We start from the raw sequence: 20,026 nt of genomic DNA, 5'->3' as shown, positions 1-20,026 counted from the left end.
TCCAAAGCTTATGATCATTTGAACTTGATTGCTCTAGTCTTCAAGCTTTGACTTCTTTTTATTAATGTGTTTGTCTTCATCAAAACTATAACCAAGGACAAGAAGAACTCTTCTTCACATTGGATTCTCAATATTTCGATCACTTTTTAGTTGCACATAGTTAGAATAAAAATCGATACTCAAATATCTCTCTCTGTGGTTCAATATCTTTTACTACTTTGCATTACCGTGCACTTGCGGCTTGTATCACAATACTAGAAGCAGTTGTAAATAAAGTAGTTAGTTCTCAATACTCTAACGGAAAACCATGCATCCTCAACCACACTTAAGCACATGTAATCTTCAAATTTTCAAGTCTAAAATTTGGCCTCCATGCAGACAAACACAAGAGTGAGGTCTTAACATTCTATGTCCATGCACTCCAAATTTTGTTGAGATCCTTCTTAATTTGAATGAGAATTCAAAATAGCTACCTTCCAAAGGAGTTAAATTCCAATTACTAATTTGACTTTATAACTTCATGGGTTTTTCACGTAATTCTAATTTCTTCATTGGCATGTAACCTTTACTAGTGATCAATCTCCCATATAAATTATTTCTACAGCGTCTGAGTCATGTTTTATAAGCCTTTTAAGGTATATTGACCGAGAGACGGTTATCTTTGAGACAAGGCTTGACAAAATTAGAAATCGATATGTCACACACATTTTGAAAAGTTTGTGCAAAGAATTTCTTTTATGTTTGGGGATGGGATGGAGAATAAGAGTCAATCGAGGAATAAGAGTTTATCATTGAAGGTTACCATGTCGATGGGTTTCCCTATAAGAGCCCGTGTCGATTGCATTTTCTTTCAAACCCTAATAGAGCATCACAAAAAAACCTGGTATCGCGCGAACATGATATCTCTTTCATCAACCCTTGTTTTAACGACCCGAACACTGAAAGTGTAACACAATATCTTATGAACCTGATGTCAAAAAATCAACTCGATCCAACATTTAAAATATATGTCTCAAATTATTTGGTAATTTAAAAAGTTAATATAATATTATTACCTTTTTCAATAATATTTTTTATTAAATCAATAATTAACTTAATAGCTATACTACTACTTTCAATCACATCAATAAATAGGGATGGACAATCGGACGATTTTGATCGGTTCCGGGCCCAAAACTTAAATCCGACGTAAATCACAAGTTCTTTTTTAAGGCCCAATTTCGATCGATAAATTTTTTATTTTTGGTTGATTCTGTTAAATTGATTTCACGGATAAATCAGACTGATTTAGTCAGTTTAATATTTATTGGAGTAAACCTATAAAAATGCTTATTTTTATAAAACTCACAAATATTTATTTTTTTAATTTAAAGAATAACTATTTTTTATTATTGAATTTTTTATTACTACGTGATAATATTTCCATTACTATTTGACATTAATTTAATAATTATCATATTTTAAATCACAAACTAAATAATACTTAAAATTTTGTATTACATGTTTTGTATTTTTGTGAATAAAAATGACATCAATTAGATTATAAAAATGATTATAACCTAAAACATTATATATCACATTTTTTAATGAGACAATTATATAGTAATAAAAATAAATAAAATAAATATTAATTAAATTCAATTGGCTTAGATTTTTGACATGTCTAAAGTAACGATCCGTTTGCAAAAAAAATAATGAGTCGGTTGATTTCAATCAAACAGTTCAAATTTAAATTTGTTCGTCATTACCAATAAATATAGATATTGAGATTCCTATCAATGCAAAAGATCTGCAAAGAAATAAATTAAAGAGAGCACAATGAAATAAAATAAAATGATATTCTATTGTTCCGATTATTTAAAATTTGATGGAACACAGTGAAGTGAAATGAAGTCGTATGAATTTTATTTCATTTAATCGGTTATCACCATATTCCACTAAAGTTCATTTTATAATATCCTACATTTATGGCTCCATAAAATCACAATTGGTTCAGCATGTGGGGGCAAACGTGTCTCACAGCTACCGAGAGTTGTACACTTGTTCATATGGTGTGGATAAATCTTCAAAATGTAATTTCAACCTAACATTCACGGATTCACAATATTCTTATCTTATTGCTTGGAGTTGGGTTGGAAGCAGCAATGGCCTCTGCAATAAAACACATATGTACGGTATTACTCTCCGTCGTTCTCTTCTCCGCTTCAAGCTCCACGGCGGAGCCGCTTCCTCCTATTTGGCCGGAGCAGTTCCATTCCGTTCTGTTCATGAACAAGAGCGGAAACCTCCAGAAAATAGACTTATGGTACGACTGGCCTAACGGTCGAAACTTCAACATCATCCAGGATCAACTCAACGAAGTCGCCGTTTACGATCTGGAATGGACCAACGGTACCTCTTTCGTCTACACTCTCCACCCCTCCGACCGCCACTGCAAGATCCTCTACCCTGGCGTCGGTATTCTCCGCCGTAATTGGCTTGACGGTGCTACCTACTTAGGTCAAGAAAAAATTGATAATTTCGTCTGTAATGTTTGGGAGAAAGTCGATTTCATTGTGTATTACGAAGAAGCTGTAACTCGAAAACCTGTTAAGTGGATCTTCTCCTCAGGTTCGGTTCTCTCTCTTTACTCTCACTCTAATTATGAAATCAGATTTGTATCACAAAGGTTTCATTCATTACTAAATTAATCAAGTTGTAACTATATTTTACAAACCTCAACTATATCTGAAAACCTCTAATTATATGTAACATTTAGAATGTGTTGCTGTGAAACAAAGTAAAGTTGGATATACTGGTAATTTCAATGCAGGATATACGGCACATGTGATGACATTTGAGGTTGGAGCAGTGCTTGAGGATTCGAATTGGCAGGCTCCTGTGTACTGTTTCAATCAGACTGAGAAGATCTTAGAATCTGCTGCTGTTCGTGGCGATTCTTTTGGGAGTTTGATGAGAGGCAAATTTGATGCTGTTCGTGACATTTAAGGAAATGGAATAAACTGTATATGCCTAATCTGTTTCTGCTTTGGAGATGACTAATGATTGTTTAGTTTAGTGAGAGGCACGTCCATTTTATATGGAAAAGGGCAGGCTTGTATGTTTTGATGTAGTAAATCTTAGCATCCGGAAATTCTATGAAGTCTGTTCTGTTGTGTGGAAATTATGGACTGTTTTGGTACTTTTAGCGATTACAGAGTGTGAAGACAAACTTGATTTGATGGTGTATTATGCCAATTGTAACCAGGTTTGTGGATGGTTGAGTTGTTAGCAGAACCATTTCCAATTTATTTGTTAGTAGTATCAAGAAGTCGAGCAGTCAATTTTAACAGTGTATGATTGAGTTGAGCTTCTTAATTATAGGCCATTTTGGCTGGTCAGAACAAACTAATTTTGGCTGGGTTGAGAATGATATCTAATCCGCCTCTTATATGTTGAAAATTTATCTTGACACTCCTAAAATCTGGCTTGGCATCCCATGAATTTTCATATTTTCAAAATACCTTTATGAAGAGCGAAAGAAAAATTTAGTAGTGCAATTGAATAAATTTGGGATGAATAGAAAAATCCAGTAATGCATTCTAAAAATACAGTATGTTTTGTAATTTTTTTTTATTTATTTTAAAACATTGGTAGCTCATTTTTGATGGGCAGAAAAAAAAAATTATCGATTTTTTTGAAAAATGCGGTAGTGTTTTTTGAAAAGTTCGATAAAAATTCATAACTTTTTGAAAAATTCGGTAGCGCATTTTGAAAATTCTGATAAAAAAATCGTAGTTATTTTTTGAAAAAAAAAAAACCGATAGTGTATTTTGAAAAATCTAGTAAAAATTCATAATTTTTTTTTTAAATCCGGTAAAAATTCATAGATTTTTTGAAAAAAATGATAAAATCTCATAGGTTTTTTTAAAAAATTTGGTCAAAACTCATACTTTTTTGAAAGATCCGGTAGTGTATTTAAAAAATCCGATAGTTAAATTCGATAATTTTTTAAAAGTCAGGTAAAAACTCGTAGATCCCAAAAAAATCGATAAAACCTTATGAAATTCTTCAAAAATCTGATAGAAATTCATAAATTTTCAAACATCCAAAAAACGATAATTTTTTAAAAACGTAAAAAATCACAAAGGGTATTATGATAAAAATACTATAATTGTGGGGGTGTCAGGTCAAGTTGAGGGGTGGCAAAATAAACTATTGTGATATAACTCAAGTTATTAGTTAGTTACTTGGTTACCAAGTTAGTTAATTAGTTTGTTAGTAAGTTACTTAGAGTACAAGTAACTTTGTATATAAATACATGCATGGTGTAATTCAGTTTTATTAATTCAATAATACAATAATCTTTCATTTTCTCAATCTCTCTCTCATTCCTTCCCCATCCAAAGTGCTTATACACTAACAAATTGGTATATAGAGCTCATGATTCACTTTTCTTGGTCGAGAATTCAACAACTGCACGTCGGTGGCCGTGTTTCCAGTGACCTTGATTCATGTTTGCCGCAAAGATGAATGATTACAATGGTATTCTCAATTTGCTTCCAATTCTTGATGGCAAAAATTGGATCCGTTGGAGAAAATAGATGCATTCATTGTTTGGTTTTCAAGAAACCTTAGAAGTGGTTACTAATGACGCTCCCAAGTTTCCTAATAAAGTAAACAATGCTCAGAGAATCATTCATAAGGATGTGAAGAAGAAAGATTGTAAGGTTGCGTCTTGTATTCAATCTGCAATAGATATAGAAAATTTTGATTGAATTTCTCATGTTGAATCGACGAAAAAGGCATGAGATATTCTTGTCGAGTATTATGAAGGTGGTAAGAAGGTTAAATTTGTCAAGTTGCAGACATTGCAAAGGTATGAATTACTGCAGATGAAAGAAGATGAAAAGATTATAGGTTATTTCTTGAAGGTGCAGATCTTGTTCATCACATGAAAGGTTGTGATAAAGTCCTAACTGATAAGATGATAGTTGAGAAGGAAATGCGTATATTGACCTCTCACTTTGATCACGTTATCATAGCCATTCAACAATCCAACAATCTTGAAACCTTGAAATTGGAAGATTTGGTTGATTCGTTAGAGGCACATGAGTTAAGGATTGTCGAGCGAAAAGAGGTTTAAGATTTGATACAAGCACTACAGACCCGGACATGGAAGAAGCATGGTGGTTCCAACAAGTTCAAGGGCAAATGAGATAAGACTTAGAGCAAGAAGTCTTGGGTGAACCCTCAAAAGCATAAGGTCGATGATAAGGCTTTTGAATCCTCAAAAAGAGGAGAAGGAATCTCATATATGAAAGACAAATTGGAGAAGAAAAGTGTGCAATGCTATAATTACGAAAATTGAGTCACTAGGCCAAGAATTATTGGTACAAGAAAGACAAGGGAGTGGCGAAAGGCAAGGATGATGAAGGGGAAAACCTTGCATGTCAAGATTCATATGATTTTGAAGGTGTGGTGCTTATGGATGCAGTAATAGATGAGTATGTCGACTCCAAGATCTGGTTCTTCGACACAGGTTGCTCGAATCATATGACTGGTCAAAGAGTATGGTTAGTAGATTTCGATGAGTCGAAGAAGTGCAAGGTCAAGCTTGCAAATAATAGCTTGTTGCAAGCAGAAGGTACTAGCAACATAGTTATTCAAATGGAGCAAAAGCTTTAATCAAATATGTACTTATATGTATCAGAAATGAAGTGCAATTTTCTAAGTGTTGAACTACTGGTCGAAAAAAGTTTCTTAGTGGTTATGAAAGATGGAGCCTTATAATTGTTCGACACCCAGAATAATCTGGTCTTAAAATCTCCTATGTCCAAGAATAGGACATTTCAGACCATGTTCAATTCGACTGAGGTACAATGTTTAAAAATATTTGTTGACAACAAGCATAGCTGGTCGTGGCATTTGAGGTCTGACCATTTGAATTTTAGGTCACTCAATCAACTAATTACTCAAGATATGGTAACTAATATACCAAGTCTTGTGATGCCCGACAAACTCTGCAAAGGTTTCTTAGTAGGGAAGCAATCCAGAAAGTCTTTCGTTTCGACTATGCAAATAAGATCCTCCTACATACTAGAAGTAGTTCATTCAGATGTATGTGGCCCATTTGAGGATCATACCATTGGTGAAAATATGTATTTTGTCTCATGTGTCGATGAGCACAGTTGAAAGCTTTGGATCTATCATGCGCAAAGACAAAGTATTTTCAATCCCGAGAAGGTGCACTGGAAAGCATTAAAGTGGATTCTAAGGTTCATAAAAGGGTCTTTGAGCAAAGTCTTGATTTATGCTGGAGCCTGTGGTGATGATAGAAAAGTCGAAATCGAAGCATTTGTCGACTTTGATTATGCAGGTTTATATGGACTCAAGAAAATCTGTTTATGGATATGTGTTCACTATGTTTGGCACAACAATCAGTTGGAAAGAAACACTTCATAAGGTTGTTGCCTTATCAACCACTGAAGTAGAGTATATTGCCATCACTAAGACTGTGAAAGAAGCATTGTGGCTTGAAGGTTTTGCTAAGGAGATGAAACTTCAAGGTCAAGTTATCATTGTTAAATGTGATAGTCAAAGTGTCATACACATGTCAAAGAATTTAGTATATCATGAGCAAACGAAGCACATCGATGCAAGGTTGCATTTCATTAGAGAGATAATCGAACATGGAGAAGTCCTAGTGCTGAAGGTTTTGATTGATGACAATGTTGTTGATATGATCACCAAGACATTGTTGAGTATCAAGTTCTTCCATTGTATGCAGTTGATAAAGCTGCATGATTAAAGCTAGTTTGTTCCTTTGTCAGTGTAGAGTTTGTACCAAGGTGGAAATTTGTGGTATTTGGATCGAACTCTACTTTCGAAAAGATTTGTCTCATGGTTCGACAATAGTTAAAGATGTGAATGTTGTAGTCAAAGTCTATCCTTGCATGCAGAAATATGTTAGCTTGTTGTTTAAGTTAGCATGTTAAATTGAGTCAGGCTGTTGGGCCAATTGTTTAGTATGTTAGTTGAAAGTTATGGTTTAGTTTTCTTATAAATGACATTTGAGTTCTCACTTCTCCATCAATCCCTAATAATCCTGCTCAGATGGAGAAAGTTGTATGGTTGAGATTCAATTGTAGACATTGTTCCCTAATGTGTAATCAAGAATCCAATTTTTAATCACTTTTATTGTTATTTCTCTTATTTTCTCTCTTCTCTTTTACTTTGTGGATTTCTTGTTAATCAATAAACCGATCATACTCTATTTTCTGGGCATCACTTTCACAACACCAAGGTTAGTAATCTCGTTTAGATATCTAAAGATCATCATAACAACTATTAAGTATGATTCTCTAAGATCTAATTGGAATCAAGCACATAAGCATATACTAAATAGAATATCAAAGCTTGAGGTTGTGTGATAAATAAGAATACTCATCACATCTTTGTATACCTTCTAATCTACCTTGTAACTTTGACTCGTATTTACCAAGTGAAGGGATTGGGTTCATTGGAGTCTCTATGAGCTTGTATTTCACTATATCAAACTTCTTGAAAAAATCCTTTATATAAATTATTTGATAGTCTGTAGGAAGGACGAACAAAAAAATATGATTGGCCATAATCATCTATAGAGATCATGGTACAAGACAATATTTTTATTGTTCTTTTTAATATCTAAAGGGAATTTTTAGAGCATAATTTCACATCTTATTCCAAAGCCTAAATTTTTTTAGAGTGTTTCAAATTAATTTCTACACATGAAGCAGACATTAAAGAATAAACTTTTTCTCTTACCTCTTATTATAACAAACACCCAAATTTGAGGCCATTTTTATTAAAACCATTTTAGTTCAATACAACTCTTACAAACTAAGTGTTTTCATGACAATCATGTATTTCAGAGTAATTCTTAATTGTTAGTTTTTACTTGGAGATTTATCTTTAAAATGATTAGTATACTTGAAAATTGCTTTGTTGTAAGGGTTGGAAATTTTAATGCTTTTATTTGGTATGAGTAATTGTTGGATAGAGGATTTTTTTTTTAATTTGGTTCCTTTTTGTCAACATTATTAATATCCATCTTAAGCTTCGGTTGAAATTAAGTATATAACTCTGTTATAAAATTTAATTTTATATTATTAATTTATTTAATAAACGGTTCGATCGTAGATTTAATCGGTTAAACTAATTGAAATTCAAATAGAAAGTTTTACCGGTTTGATTTTCTGTACGATTTTTAAATCATTGTATCAATCCTCCTCGTCACATTTCTTGGAAACTAGGGGTGACAAAACGGGTCGTCCGCTCTACCCTGCACTGCCTTAAGCCTGCCAAAAAGGGTGGGGGCGTGCATGTCTGCTAAGTGAAATTGAGTTTAAAAATCTAGCTCGTCTCGCCAAGGTGACGGGTTGGCGGGCGGAGGGCTTGCCTGCCTTTTATTTATTTATTTAATTTTCACTTTTTAATAGATTAATAGACTTATTTTTACATTTCAATTATATTTTTTACTTATTTTTTCAAATAATTTTTTCTAAAGCATGTTTTTAAGAAATTTTACTCTAAAAAATGACATATATTCACAAATAAATGTATAAAATAGAACCATCACCGATAGTTAACCTTCAACCAACCAAAATAAATATTTTGAGTGTTTGATAACTAGGTTGATGGGCTGGCGGACCAACCGCCCCTCTTTTGGCAGACTTAAGGCAGAGCGGATTTAAGAAGGGACGTGGTGAGCGAGTATGCAGGCACAAAATCCCAACCCGCCATTTTTTGGCAGGTGTGCAGGCCTGCCCGACAGGCCCCGATCCTTTTTTCCACCCCCATTGAAAACACCACTTTCCAAATATTTATAAGTTGGACGTTGATGGTAGTTCATGCGACAACCCATAAATTTCAAGTAATGGTGAAATTGTCTGTAATTCTAGAGGCGATCAACGTTTGGAGCGCTTTGGCTATTATGGTCACACTACAAATATGAATTTTGAACTCGTATCTATTGTTTGCGGCTTTGAGATGACTTGGAATACTAGTTGTTCTTTTATTTATGAACCTGACTCTCCGATGATGTTGCTTCTCTTAAAGGTTGGTCATTCTCTAACTCACCCATATTTGTCTTTGGTGTCCAATATCAAGAATTACTTATATTTTTGCTAGGATTTTAGTTTCATTCACATTGTTCCTAAAGGAAATTCTTCTGCAAAGCACTTATGTTTTTGCTAGGATTTTAGTTTCACCCGTACTTTTGTCGATCTTCATTCCTTCTTGATTTTTGCCAACAATTATGTGTGTTACATTTACTCTAATTGTTTTTACCTGCTTTATCATATTAATCAATTAACCTAATTACACTAATTAGTTATTCATCATAGAATATAAACATGATTTAAATAAACCCCGAAAAAATCACCCATACTTAGTAGATCAATATTATCACCAAATAACATCAATTTTACATCAACATTCATAAATACTCATTATTTCAATCATCATACCAAATCAAACAACAAGAATAAAATATCAAGACACATATTATCAACATATTAATCTCTCGTGCAATTAAATTCTTAAAGCGATATGCCAAAATAGATGGTCTAAACATAACACACATAATCTAATTCATTATCAATGCATCAATTCTAAATAAAACATTAGTGGTGTGACCTAGTGATTATGAGAAACACCTATTTGATAAATTTATATACTTTATTTGATGAATATACAAATATAGTTACAAAGAGAATGATCTATACACATAATTAAATGGTATTAAAAGATTGTTTTTATGATGAAAAGTAACATGAATAGATTGGAGACACAAATTTATTGATTGATTAAGATTTTAATCTATACGAAATGACAATGGTGCGATGCTCCATAAAATGGTCGATATGAGCATGCAAAAAAATGCTTGAATTTTCAATTTTCTATAAGGGTTTGAGTGACACTTTTTAAATAAAATTTCCAAGAATTCAAAGTGCGCAAAAACCAGAGTTTAAAGATGTTTATATAGTCTAGGTTTTTGACATTTCAATAGTATTTAAGTTGGGTTTCATGTCTAATCTATTGTAAAGTGATTTTTTTTAAATGGTCATAGACAATTCATTATTTTAAGGCATTAACCAATTAATTGAGTGAAAATCATATATCAATCAATTATCTAGAAAATCAATGGATTACTATCATAAAATCAATTTCTAAACTATTCTAACCATATCTAAGTATTCAAAAACTTAACAATTAGCATTACTGACCTTCAATAACTAAAAAGAAATCAGCAAAATTTTAAGGTGTTGCATTCATCTCCTCTTAAAAGAAATTATGTCATCGGAATTTGTCTAATAGTAGTAAACAACCTCATATATGCAATCTTCTTCTCTTCTCATTCCTAAATATTACTCTTATCCGACAATCATCCACAAATCACTTTCATTAAGGAGAATCTTCTTTCCTCTCAGCTCTTCATTCTCCGATGTGATATTCTTTGCAAACGTTTTAAAATGAAGATTATTCTCTATTTGAACTATATTCGATTGATACATATGACTCAAATCGTACACATACATCCTAAGTCGAGACACGTGAAATACATTATACAAATTCACTTAGAATAGATGTAACAAAATCCACTATCCTACCCCCATATCTTCTCTAAAACTTTATACATTCCACTAAATTTAAGCATCAACTTTTTCATCAATCTACCAACTCTTTTAATATACATAAGTCATATAAAAATACAATTTTTTATTTTAAAAGTCGAATTTTTAGATCTTTTATCATGATAACTCAACTATCTATTTTGTGTAGAGTGCATATTCTCGTATAATTTTAAATTATCTCAAATCAATCCAAATAGACAGAGACTTTAAATAAATACGGTTATTCAATATTTTACTTAAAGTTTTTTTCTTTCTATGGATATAAGTTTTTGGATGAACTCTTTTTCTTTTTTTTCAGATTTCCCCTTGTTTAATTGTAATATTATCATGATTATCTCAGCAATTATGTTTAATTACATCCATGTGTAACAAGAATAACGTTACGTTTAATTACATCCATGTGTAACAAGAATAACGTTAAATAAAACAAAACCTATCGCACAATACATACATATTAAGTCTTGAAACAATTATTGTTTATTTCAAAAGCAAAACTACAAAAATTGATTTAAAAGAGTAAAGAAATGAGTCTGCCCATGATAAAAAGTCAACATCTTTATATGTTTTTCTCCATCATTTTTCTAAAACATGTAATTGTAATTTGTTTTCTTTTATGCATATATTGAAACACTGGATGGTATGAGAACCACTTGAGAGAATAATATTTCGAATAACAATAATGGAGTAGACTCCTATAGTATTTGTTATTTTTTTATCTACATTTTTTTCTCTACTTTCTCGATCCCTCTACTACATTTTTTCTCAATGTTTTCACCTCTTAATTTTCTTTTACAATATGTTCTTAAGCATGACGAGGACACAATGTATAAATAAATCAATGTCATCACTTTTATCTTTAAGCATTCATATATTTTATTTTGATATCATTCATATATTTTTTATTGGTATATTCAATTTAGTTTCAATCTTTTTTTCTAATATGTGAAGCTTTTGATTTTAGATATGAAGCTTAAAAATACATTTGCTATAATATGAGAGAGAGAGAGAGAGAGAGAGAGAGAGAGAGAGAGAGAGAGAGAGAGAGAGAGAGAGAGAGAGAGAGAGAGAGAGAGAGAGAGAGAGAGAGGGAGAGAGAGAGAGAGAGAGAGAGGAGAGAGAGAGAGAGAGATAGAGAGAGAGAGAGAGGAGAGAGAAGAGAGCGAGAGAGAGAGAGAGAGAGAGAGAGAGAGAGAGAGAGAGAAGAGCGAGAGAGAGAGAGAGAGAGAGAGGAGAGAGAGAGAGAGAGAGAGAAGAGAAAGAGAGAGAAGAGAGAGAGAGAGAGAGAGAGAGAGAGAGAGAGAGAGAGAGAGAGAGAGAGAGAAGAGAGAGAGATCGCGAGAAAGAGAGAGAAGAGATAAGAGAGAGAGAGAGAAGAGAGAGAGAGATAGAGAGAGAGAAGAGCGAGAGAGAGAGATCGAGAGAAGAGATCTAGAGAGAGAGAGAGAGATAGAGCAGGAGAGAGACTCTCGAGAGAGAGATAGAGGCAGGAGAGCGGAGGAGAAAGAGAGGAGCAGAGAGAGAAGCAGAGGAGAGAAGAGAGAGAGAGAAGAGAAGAGAGAGAGAAGAGAGAGAGAGAGCGAGAGCGAGAGAGAGAATAGAGGAGAGGCGAAGGAGAGAGAGAGGATCGGAGGTCTAGAGAGAGAGAGAGAGAGTATTTTGCTTGACATTTACATTATTGAAATTTGCCTGTTTTTAATTTTATCTATTTTGTAATTTTATTGTAATTTTAATAGATGCATGATATACTTTCAATTAAGCACTTTGTGTAAATGCATGTTTGCCGTCTATGATTAAGATATTTTATGTTTTTTTATCTCTTTGTAATTCATCTCAAGAATAAAAATAAAAATTTAATTGATATATACCGACAATGTAAATTTTTTTTCCTGTCAATTAATCATAATCATTAATTTATTTAAAATATTTAACTTTTATTTTAATCACTTAAAAAGTAATACAAACGGATGATAGTAATACATTGACCGTGTAAAACTTTTTACACCGACGGTACATAACAATTAATCTCTAAAAACAATACAATTAAACCGCTAATAGATTAAAATACATGTTTTTAAAAACAATTTTTTCAATAAGAGTGAATTTCAAAAATGAATGTGTGTCTTACGATTTAAAATTCAACATTCAAGGTTCTTTTCAAAAGTATTAACCTTTCAAACAAAAATATTTTGTAGTTTTTACATAAAATTAATAACTTATAACAATATAAAAGGGATAGATATTTTGTCTGACATTTATTTTTCTTCTAAAATTATCTTTAAATAATTGCCCATTAATTACTGTTTTTTTTATCTCCCATTGTAAAATTTCATCGCCACTTTCTTAAAAAAACTTCATGTAGCAATTTTTTCATTTTACTAGCAACGTAGTTAGGAGTGTAATTGAGATAGCTTTTATGTGCAGAGTAGGTTTTTAACCAATATAACTTACAATCATTATGTCAGACAAAGTTACCACACTTCTAACTGCAGTTGTATTCTAAGTCTAATTTTTAATCCTATACCAAATTGAGAAAAAGTAGATAGAATTAAAATAAATAATTTGATGCTAAGATATGCAATTTTTAAGATAAAAAATGAACAATATTATAAATTATTATTATTATTAATAATAATAATTGCACATTACAAAAGGTTACTTAAAATCTTTAGTAGAACCAAAAAGGGTGAAAGAAGATTAGAACCGCTGGCCTCATCCGAAGGTGATTTACACTCACTCCACAAACCAGTAACACAAATGAGCCCCTCCTCCCATTCCTAATAATGTTCTAGAATCATCCTTTCCACTTCTTCTGGTTGTTGCCGCCGCTATTTGGCTGCTTCCGCCACCGAGATTCCTCCACCATCAATCCAATCCAATCCATGGTAAATTCCTAAAATCATCACTCTTGAAAATATATTCAAGAATTATGGGTACGGATTCCAATGGATGGAACCGTGCTCGAGGATTAGCATTCAAAGCTCTCCTTTTCATCGGTGGTGCTCTTCTCGTTAAACGTCTCCGTAAGTCCACCACTCGTTGGGACCATGCTCGTTTGGTCGCTCACTCCCTCACCGGCGAAAAGGTTTCCACTTCTTCCTCTTCTTCTTCTTCTTCTCAATTTTCTTTTCTTTTTATAAATTTTCTGAATTTTCTAATTCTTCATGCAGTATTCCAAGGACCAAGCTTCTAGAGACCCTGACAACTATTTCAATATTAGGTTTCTTTCTCAATTTCTGATTTTTATTTGTTTAACCTCTTTAGCCTTTTTTTTTTGTAATTTGATTTTTTTTGTTGAGATATTTGCAGAATGCGTACATGTCCAGCAGCAGAGTTAGTAGATGGTTCAGAAGTTCTATATTTTGAGCAGGTGTTTCTTCTCTCTGATTAACTGTTTCCAATATTATGCTCTTAAAATTAGCTCAATCTTGATTTCCTTTTTGCTTTTAGGCTTTTTGGAGGAGTCCACAAAAACCCTTTCGCCAGGTAGATTATATGTATTTTGATTATGTTTTTTTTCTTCTATTCTTTATGCTTGAATTATGAATGTGAGCGATTGATTGATAGGATCCGCGTCGAAATACACTTTTTAGGTTACTGATTTAAAGATATCTATATCTTAGTTGCCATTGTTTGTATCTTTCTGCAGAGGTTTTTAATGGCGAAACCTTGTCCGAAAGAGTTGACATGTGATGTTGAGGTATGTATTCACTCACTAAGATGTTGATGTTCTTTATAAGATTTTGCCAATATTCTAAAGCTGATTTGTGCCGAAAAAAATGGTCTAATTGTGTTTCTTAGGGTTTTTCCATCAAAAACATTTGTTGTAACTTGTAACAACCCTTGCCCTGGATTTTTTTTGCCTTATCTCCTTTGTTATAAATATTCACAAATTTCATAAGCCCCCACTTATTTTCTTTTAGGAGTACCAAATAGATAGCTGAAGAGAGGAGGCATAATTTTTACACGAGATAACACGGCAATGTAAAATTTTAACATCAGAGGATCCATTCCAGAAATTAATATGGCGATCTTCCATAGTGGGAATTTACGATAATATTAGTAGCATCGATAAAATAACATATGCTATGCCTTCTTTGTGAAGGTTTTTTTTTATTAACTACTTAAACTTATTCTTATTTATTTGTTTTTATGTATATATAGATAGTGATGCAGGAATTAGGGGGTCAAGTATAACTAAATGCTGTTACTTTGTGTTAGATGAGCACTCACACAGTCACACTTCTGTCATGCGTGTTAATATAATTGATCTAACCATTGCCCTGCATTATATGAATACTTGTCCTTATATTTCTATACTGATTTATGGGATCATGATTCCATTTTAGGTTTGTTTTTTTTCTTTCTATTTACAGAATAGTATATTCTTCTTGTTCTTATTAAAAGTGAAAGTTATATCTTGTTTTAAATAGAGCATGAATTCTAACTTCTCTTCTCTGCCAGTTAAGTACATATGCCATTAGAGAAATGGAGGAATACAAAAATTTCTGTGATCGGCCAAAGGATCTGCGCCCGCAACCAGAAGAAGTCATTGGGGTAAGCATTAAGTCATATTCATTGTTCATATTGTGGTCTTAGCTTATCGTTTTTTGTTAGGGAGAAGTGGGTTAGAAAAGACAAAAGAGAATGATGCAAATAAAAGTCTTGGGTTGTCTAAAAACATTGTGTCGAGGAGGGAGAGTGAAGAAACTAAACACAAACATGAGAGAAAGATAATGATAAACAAAATTAGGATGTAAAGAAGTATGGCGATGAAAAGAAAGAAAAACCTGAAAGAAAAGAAGCTCACACAAAAGATGTAAGGTTTTAGAATGTTTTGAAAATCAGTCTATAACAGCAGCAGATGGATTGGTGGATGCCCAATAAATGGCTAGGTATTTAAACAATTAGGAAATCTCAGCTGAACTGCTGAGATCAAGTTTTGGAATTGATAAATGAGTACACTATAAAGCATGGTTTTAAATTGCGGTTGTTGTTGCGGATGCGGTTACGGGTGTTGCGATTGCGGTCATTGTGGTTGCTGTGCTGCGCAATGCGGCCGTTGTGGCGTGAATTTTAATTGAGAGGTGTTTGAAATACATTGTTAAAAAACACTTGATGTTAAGATTTTTCATTACATATGAAGTACATTGAACTTTGGAGTTCTGAAATTGAGTTTTGATAAAATACTTGAAGAATCATGGGCGAAATTGTCTGATGCGGTTTATAACGGCGGTTGAACACATGGTTTTAATTCACATTGCAATTGCAGTTCGATGCGGTTGCAGAGGCTACCACATCAGCAAGCAATATTTCGTCCGCAATTGCAGTCCGATGCGGTTGCGGAGGCTACCACATCAGCAATATTGCGGCCGCAATTGCAGTTGCGGACTGCAATTTAAAACCACACAAAGGTCCACGTAGCATCCCCGCATCTTAGTATCAGCTGTCACATTTAGGTGATGCTCGAGCAAATGAATGAACAATCCTGTTTTTCTATTCCTGCTGAGTTTTGTTTGATGGTGATAAATATTGATATCCATGACTCATTAAAGTAGGATGTATGAAATTAGAATTCTATCGTCGGGTTTAGGTGGTTTTGGTGATGTAGAGAAGTTAACATGTGTGGTTTTGGCCCGTCTGTCCTCCAAATTTTACACTTTCTTTAAATTTTTGGCAACATATTGTATACATGATTCTTCTTTTGTTTGAAAGTCTTTTAAATAGAGTAGTATTTCTTCTTCATCTACTTTCCTCTATCTGGTTCCTTTGCACAAACTTTTAAGAGGGCTATAATGATAGCCTATAAATTTTAAGATGATAGGCTATAAATAAAAGATAAGGGATATTAGTGAGGATGTCTTTGGTTTTATATGAGATTTTTCAATACGAGAGAGCCAAGTCTCTCAAATACCTTGAATGTACTAGAATAGTTTTCAGTAAAAAAACTCCGTTTTCTTCTATATTTTGAGCACATAAGTTGGTGTATGTCTTTAATGACTTAACTACATCATCATTGAAATGATCTTTTTTGGAATTTCTGGACAAAACTTATTTTGATTGGTAATTTCTTAGGTAAGATAATTAAGTTTGTGTATTGGAATACCTTGAAATATCCAATACTTGAACAAGTTAATATTACCTCTAATTCCTTTCAGTAGCTGATTTTCCTTGACATATACTGTGATTTGCAGGATATTGCAGAACATTTGACAACAATACATCTTAAGCGATGTTCGCGTGGAAAACGTTGCTTATATGAAGGTTCATCCCCACCTGGCGGATTTCCTAATTCATGGGTAATTTTCAGTTCTAAGTAATCTCTTATCACCCTCTTTGTTTTTTGTACCAGTACCGGTGTCTTAATATCTGTGTTTTTTCTAACAGAATGGAGCAACCTACTGTACTTCAGAACTCGCTGTTATGAAGAAAAGTGAGATACACACTTGGGACCGGGGTTATGATGACGATGGAAATCAAGTTAGTGTTCTTCCACTTATCAGTTTGAATAATTTGATGGATTACTTTACAATATTTTCAAAATCTAAACAAAGGAAGACATAAACATAACTTTTCTTCTCTTATTCACTTGCAGGTTTGGGGACAAAAAGAAGGCCCTTACAAGTTCAAGCCTGCACCAACCTCCTGTTTCAATGATATGTTTCCCCCCTTGAATTTATCCCCGACACCACCCATGGAGAGAAGAATACAGGGTTCATTTATTTTGGAAGAATGAAAGCGTTTCCATATAACCATCATTTGTAATTCAGTCACTTTTTTTTGTCAATATAAATATTTTTCTCTCTCATAAGTTAGTCATTACTATCTTGTCAATATTTTGATTTCAATCTACATATTAAAAGCCATAGCCAATAAAAGAGCCGGTTTAGTTTTTATGAATCAAGTTTGATTGATGTTCCTAGCATATTTAGTTACAATGAAACCTAAGAAGCTTGGAACTATTGATAGAAGTGCTTATGAAGATTCATAAATTGTGCCTTTGGTTTGCAATGTAATTCGAGAAATTGTCTTATGGAGAATGTATTACTATAATCTTCGAATGGAATAAATTTTAACTTTGATCATGATTCCAAGCATATCATAGTAACTTGCCGTTGTCTAAACTCTAAACCTTGTAGTGTCTGCTTTTCTTGTGACATAGATGAAAATATCAAATGCTTTTTTAAGTACTATATTGGACACTTTGATACTTTTTCAACTGTCAATGATTACATTTTACATTGGTTTGGTTTTTGAAAGAGTCAAATGCAATTCTAGAGATTTGGTGTTTGATTCTTCTAAAATAGAATTGTTTCTGCATCCAGAATTGATTTTAATTGAAGCTAGAATTTATAGCTTCTGAAGCTAAACTCAATTTTATTAAAAATTAATTCTGTTAAAATCAATTTTATCCACCGTCAATCCAAACACACTTTAATAACACTGGAAAAATCTTCTTAGGTCACCAAAGATAACACACTTTAATAACACTGGAAAAATCTTCTTAGGTCACCAAAGATAACAAATTTGCATACTATTTGAGGCCCTATGATAAGCGATAGCTGGCAAATGAAAACTCGAATCCACTTCTCTTATATTCATGATTTATATTCAGCTAAACTTGTGACAACATTCTTGTTAGAAGCTATTATTTGATATTGAACAAAAGGAACAAAATAGAACTGTTCTAAAGTGTTGATGAACCAAATAAACAAAAGAACACGAATACTTAAAGCATAATGAGCTAAACATTCAGCTAAAATGTGCTGTTGAGATAGAAGTATAATCCTGCAAGAGCTACAACTCCCACGGCAACTGCAATAGGAAGTGCTTTCCTGTTGAAAACAGTACAACAAATCAAGTAAACACATATCATAGGTGGGAGCAAATATACATATTCAGTTGATCATAAAGAAAAAACACTAATGGTTCACTGACCCAATTGCTTCATCTCTTTGAAGTTCAGCTTTTCTTGCCTTTCTAACATCTTTTTCATTTGCACTTTTGTTGACAGGTGGAGCATAGGGCTTAAACCTTCGTTTTGGAGCACCACAAACTGCAAAACACCATTTTGAGGCAATGTTAAACTAACATGAATTTGATAAATATTTGAGCCAAAAGCAAAGAAATTACCAGGGCAGAAGTATTTATCAGGCAACTTCTCAAAGGGGTTCCTCTCATTGTAAATATACCTGCAATATTATAAATATGAATCACATAATATGATAAAGATTTCATTCATATTGATACAGTAAAAAGAGAAAGAGAATGATCTGGAAAGGAAAATAACCCGCAGTCACGACATATATAGGCTTGTTTGGAAGCTACACGCATGGTAAACCTAGGAGGTCCATAAACAAGACTATGTTGTTGATTAGGATGAAGTACGAGGTTAAGGGAACGAGAGAAGAAAGATGACTTCAAAGCAGATGGATTGGAGAGTGTCGGAGTGGCAGATGGGAATAGTAACGAAGGTCGTGTGGATCTTGTAGTGTGAAGTGTGGCCTGCACTTGCAAAGCCATTTTGATTTGTCTTTGATCTTCCTTTTCTGGTTCTGAGTTGAGGAAGTGAGAACAAGGATGAAGATAAGAGAATAGTTCTTGTGTGGAAAGTTCTGGTGAATGGTGAATGGAGATATTGAATCCTACGTGGAAAGCGTGGCATGCATACTCCCCACACAACCTTTTTCTCACTTTTTGGTTTCAACTATATCATCTCAATTTTATTAATTTTTTTTCATCATTTTTTTCTAATTATTTCTCACTTTTTTTCCTTCTTTACTTGTATTGTTCAATTTATGATAATCTTTCTGGATGATTTTGAGAGTCTTCGTAGAAGTGTTCTACACCGTTCTCCTATTCTTAATGTCGATTTAGTTGTTAATGAGTTGTTGGCAGAAAAAATCAGATTTAAGTTTTACTCTGATCTAATTTTAAATAAAGAAGCTCTCAACATTCCTCCGTCAGTTTTTCATGCTCTTGCCACCAAGGTAGAATTAAACTTGGTAATGATAATATGTTTTTGGAAAGGAGAATGTCATAGAAAATCAGTGTCTAAATTGTTGAGAGGATTTTTTTTTTTAAAATCCCTTCATCCATTATTGTTGTTGCTCTTACCACCATTGATTTTGACTACCAATGATTTTCGTTCTGATTTTGACTACCAATGATTTTTGTTCTGATGATGCATACTCATTCGAGATCAATTTTAAAATATTTGATATTACAGAACAATTTCATTTTTTTTCACACTCATGTGCCATGTCTACCTCATCTATTAAAGGTTCTAACTCTTATAGTCTATTAGGCATTTCTCAATCCATATGGATCCTTGACTCTAGAGCATCACACCATATGTCTTATGAAGATAC

The 20,026-nt window shown here is 33.0% G+C and overlaps 4 protein-coding genes across 5 annotated transcripts; 3 read left to right on the top strand and 1 right to left on the bottom strand.

Annotated features, from left to right (window-relative positions):
• Window positions 1-1,871: 1,871 nt before the first annotated feature.
• Window positions 1,872-3,336, top strand: LOC127078718 (uncharacterized protein At4g14100). The gene is made up of 2 exons (XM_051019150.1): window positions 1,872-2,610; window positions 2,813-3,336. Exons 1-2 carry the CDS (start codon window positions 2,145-2,147, stop codon window positions 2,986-2,988), a joined length of 642 nt encoding a protein of 213 aa, XP_050875107.1. The 5' UTR covers window positions 1,872-2,144; the 3' UTR covers window positions 2,989-3,336.
• Window positions 3,337-4,966: 1,630 nt separating this feature from the next.
• LOC127079298 (uncharacterized) lies at window positions 4,967-5,667 on the top strand. The gene is made up of 2 exons (XM_051019702.1): window positions 4,967-5,119; window positions 5,359-5,667. Exons 1-2 carry the CDS (start codon window positions 4,967-4,969, stop codon window positions 5,665-5,667), a joined length of 462 nt encoding a protein of 153 aa, XP_050875659.1.
• A 7,653-nt stretch (window positions 5,668-13,320) lies between these two features.
• LOC127078715 (chromophore lyase CRL, chloroplastic) lies at window positions 13,321-17,740 on the top strand. 2 transcript variants are annotated; one of them, XM_051019147.1, is made up of 9 exons: window positions 13,323-13,740; window positions 13,826-13,875; window positions 13,965-14,025; window positions 14,106-14,141; window positions 14,305-14,355; window positions 15,120-15,212; window positions 16,850-16,954; window positions 17,043-17,135; window positions 17,251-17,740. In XM_051019147.1, exons 1-9 carry the CDS (start codon window positions 13,585-13,587, stop codon window positions 17,389-17,391), a joined length of 786 nt encoding a protein of 261 aa, XP_050875104.1. In that variant the 5' UTR covers window positions 13,323-13,584; the 3' UTR covers window positions 17,392-17,740. The 2 variants fall into 2 exon arrangements, with proteins under 2 accessions (XP_050875105.1, XP_050875104.1); XM_051019148.1 differs by lacking the exon at window positions 15,120-15,212 and having other exon boundaries at window positions 13,321-13,740.
• A 485-nt stretch (window positions 17,741-18,225) lies between these two features.
• LOC127078714 (uncharacterized) lies at window positions 18,226-19,345 on the bottom strand. The gene is made up of 4 exons (XM_051019146.1): window positions 18,946-19,345; window positions 18,789-18,847; window positions 18,594-18,711; window positions 18,226-18,490 (listed from the first exon to the last, which is right to left on the bottom strand). Exons 1-4 carry the CDS (start codon window positions 19,176-19,178, stop codon window positions 18,412-18,414), a joined length of 489 nt encoding a protein of 162 aa, XP_050875103.1. The 5' UTR covers window positions 19,179-19,345; the 3' UTR covers window positions 18,226-18,411.
• Between the last annotated feature and the right edge of the window lie 681 nt (window positions 19,346-20,026).

This window comes from Lathyrus oleraceus, chromosome 5 (assembly GCF_024323335.1).
Source record: "Lathyrus oleraceus cultivar Zhongwan6 chromosome 5, CAAS_Psat_ZW6_1.0, whole genome shotgun sequence".
NCBI lineage: Eukaryota > Viridiplantae > Streptophyta > Magnoliopsida > Fabales > Fabaceae > Lathyrus > Lathyrus oleraceus.
This window is presented reverse-complemented; position numbering and strand designations above follow the sequence as displayed.

What these genes read in the sequence shown, in the direction of transcription:
- LOC127078718 (XM_051019150.1), top strand. Translation starts at nt 2,145, where the DNA reads ATGGCCTCTGCAATAAAACACATATGTACGGTATTACTCTCCGTCGTT. An exon ending in TAAGTGGATCTTCTCCTCAG is followed by an intron (nt 2,611 to 2,812) that starts GTTCGGTTCTCT and finishes ATTTCAATGCAG; the next exon opens with GATATACGGCACATGTGATG.
- LOC127079298 (XM_051019702.1), top strand. Translation starts at nt 4,967, where the DNA reads ATGATAGTTGAGAAGGAAATGCGTATATTGACCTCTCACTTTGATCAC. An exon ending in GGATTGTCGAGCGAAAAGAG is followed by an intron (nt 5,120 to 5,358) that starts GTTTAAGATTTG and finishes TTGAGTCACTAG; the next exon opens with GCCAAGAATTATTGGTACAA.
- LOC127078715 (XM_051019147.1), top strand. Translation starts at nt 13,585, where the DNA reads ATGGGTACGGATTCCAATGGATGGAACCGTGCTCGAGGATTAGCATTC. An exon ending in ACTCCCTCACCGGCGAAAAG is followed by an intron (nt 13,741 to 13,825) that starts GTTTCCACTTCT and finishes TTCTTCATGCAG; the next exon opens with TATTCCAAGGACCAAGCTTC. An exon ending in AAGTTCTATATTTTGAGCAG is followed by an intron (nt 14,026 to 14,105) that starts GTGTTTCTTCTC and finishes TTTTGCTTTTAG; the next exon opens with GCTTTTTGGAGGAGTCCACA.
- LOC127078714 (XM_051019146.1), bottom strand. Translation starts at nt 19,178, where the DNA reads ATGGCTTTGCAAGTGCAGGCCACACTTCACACTACAAGATCCACACGA. An exon ending in TGATAAATACTTCTGCCCTG is followed by an intron (nt 18,712 to 18,788) that starts GTAATTTCTTTG and finishes GGTGTTTTGCAG; the next exon opens with TTTGTGGTGCTCCAAAACGA. An exon ending in CAAAGAGATGAAGCAATTGG is followed by an intron (nt 18,491 to 18,593) that starts GTCAGTGAACCA and finishes TGTTTTCAACAG; the next exon opens with GAAAGCACTTCCTATTGCAG.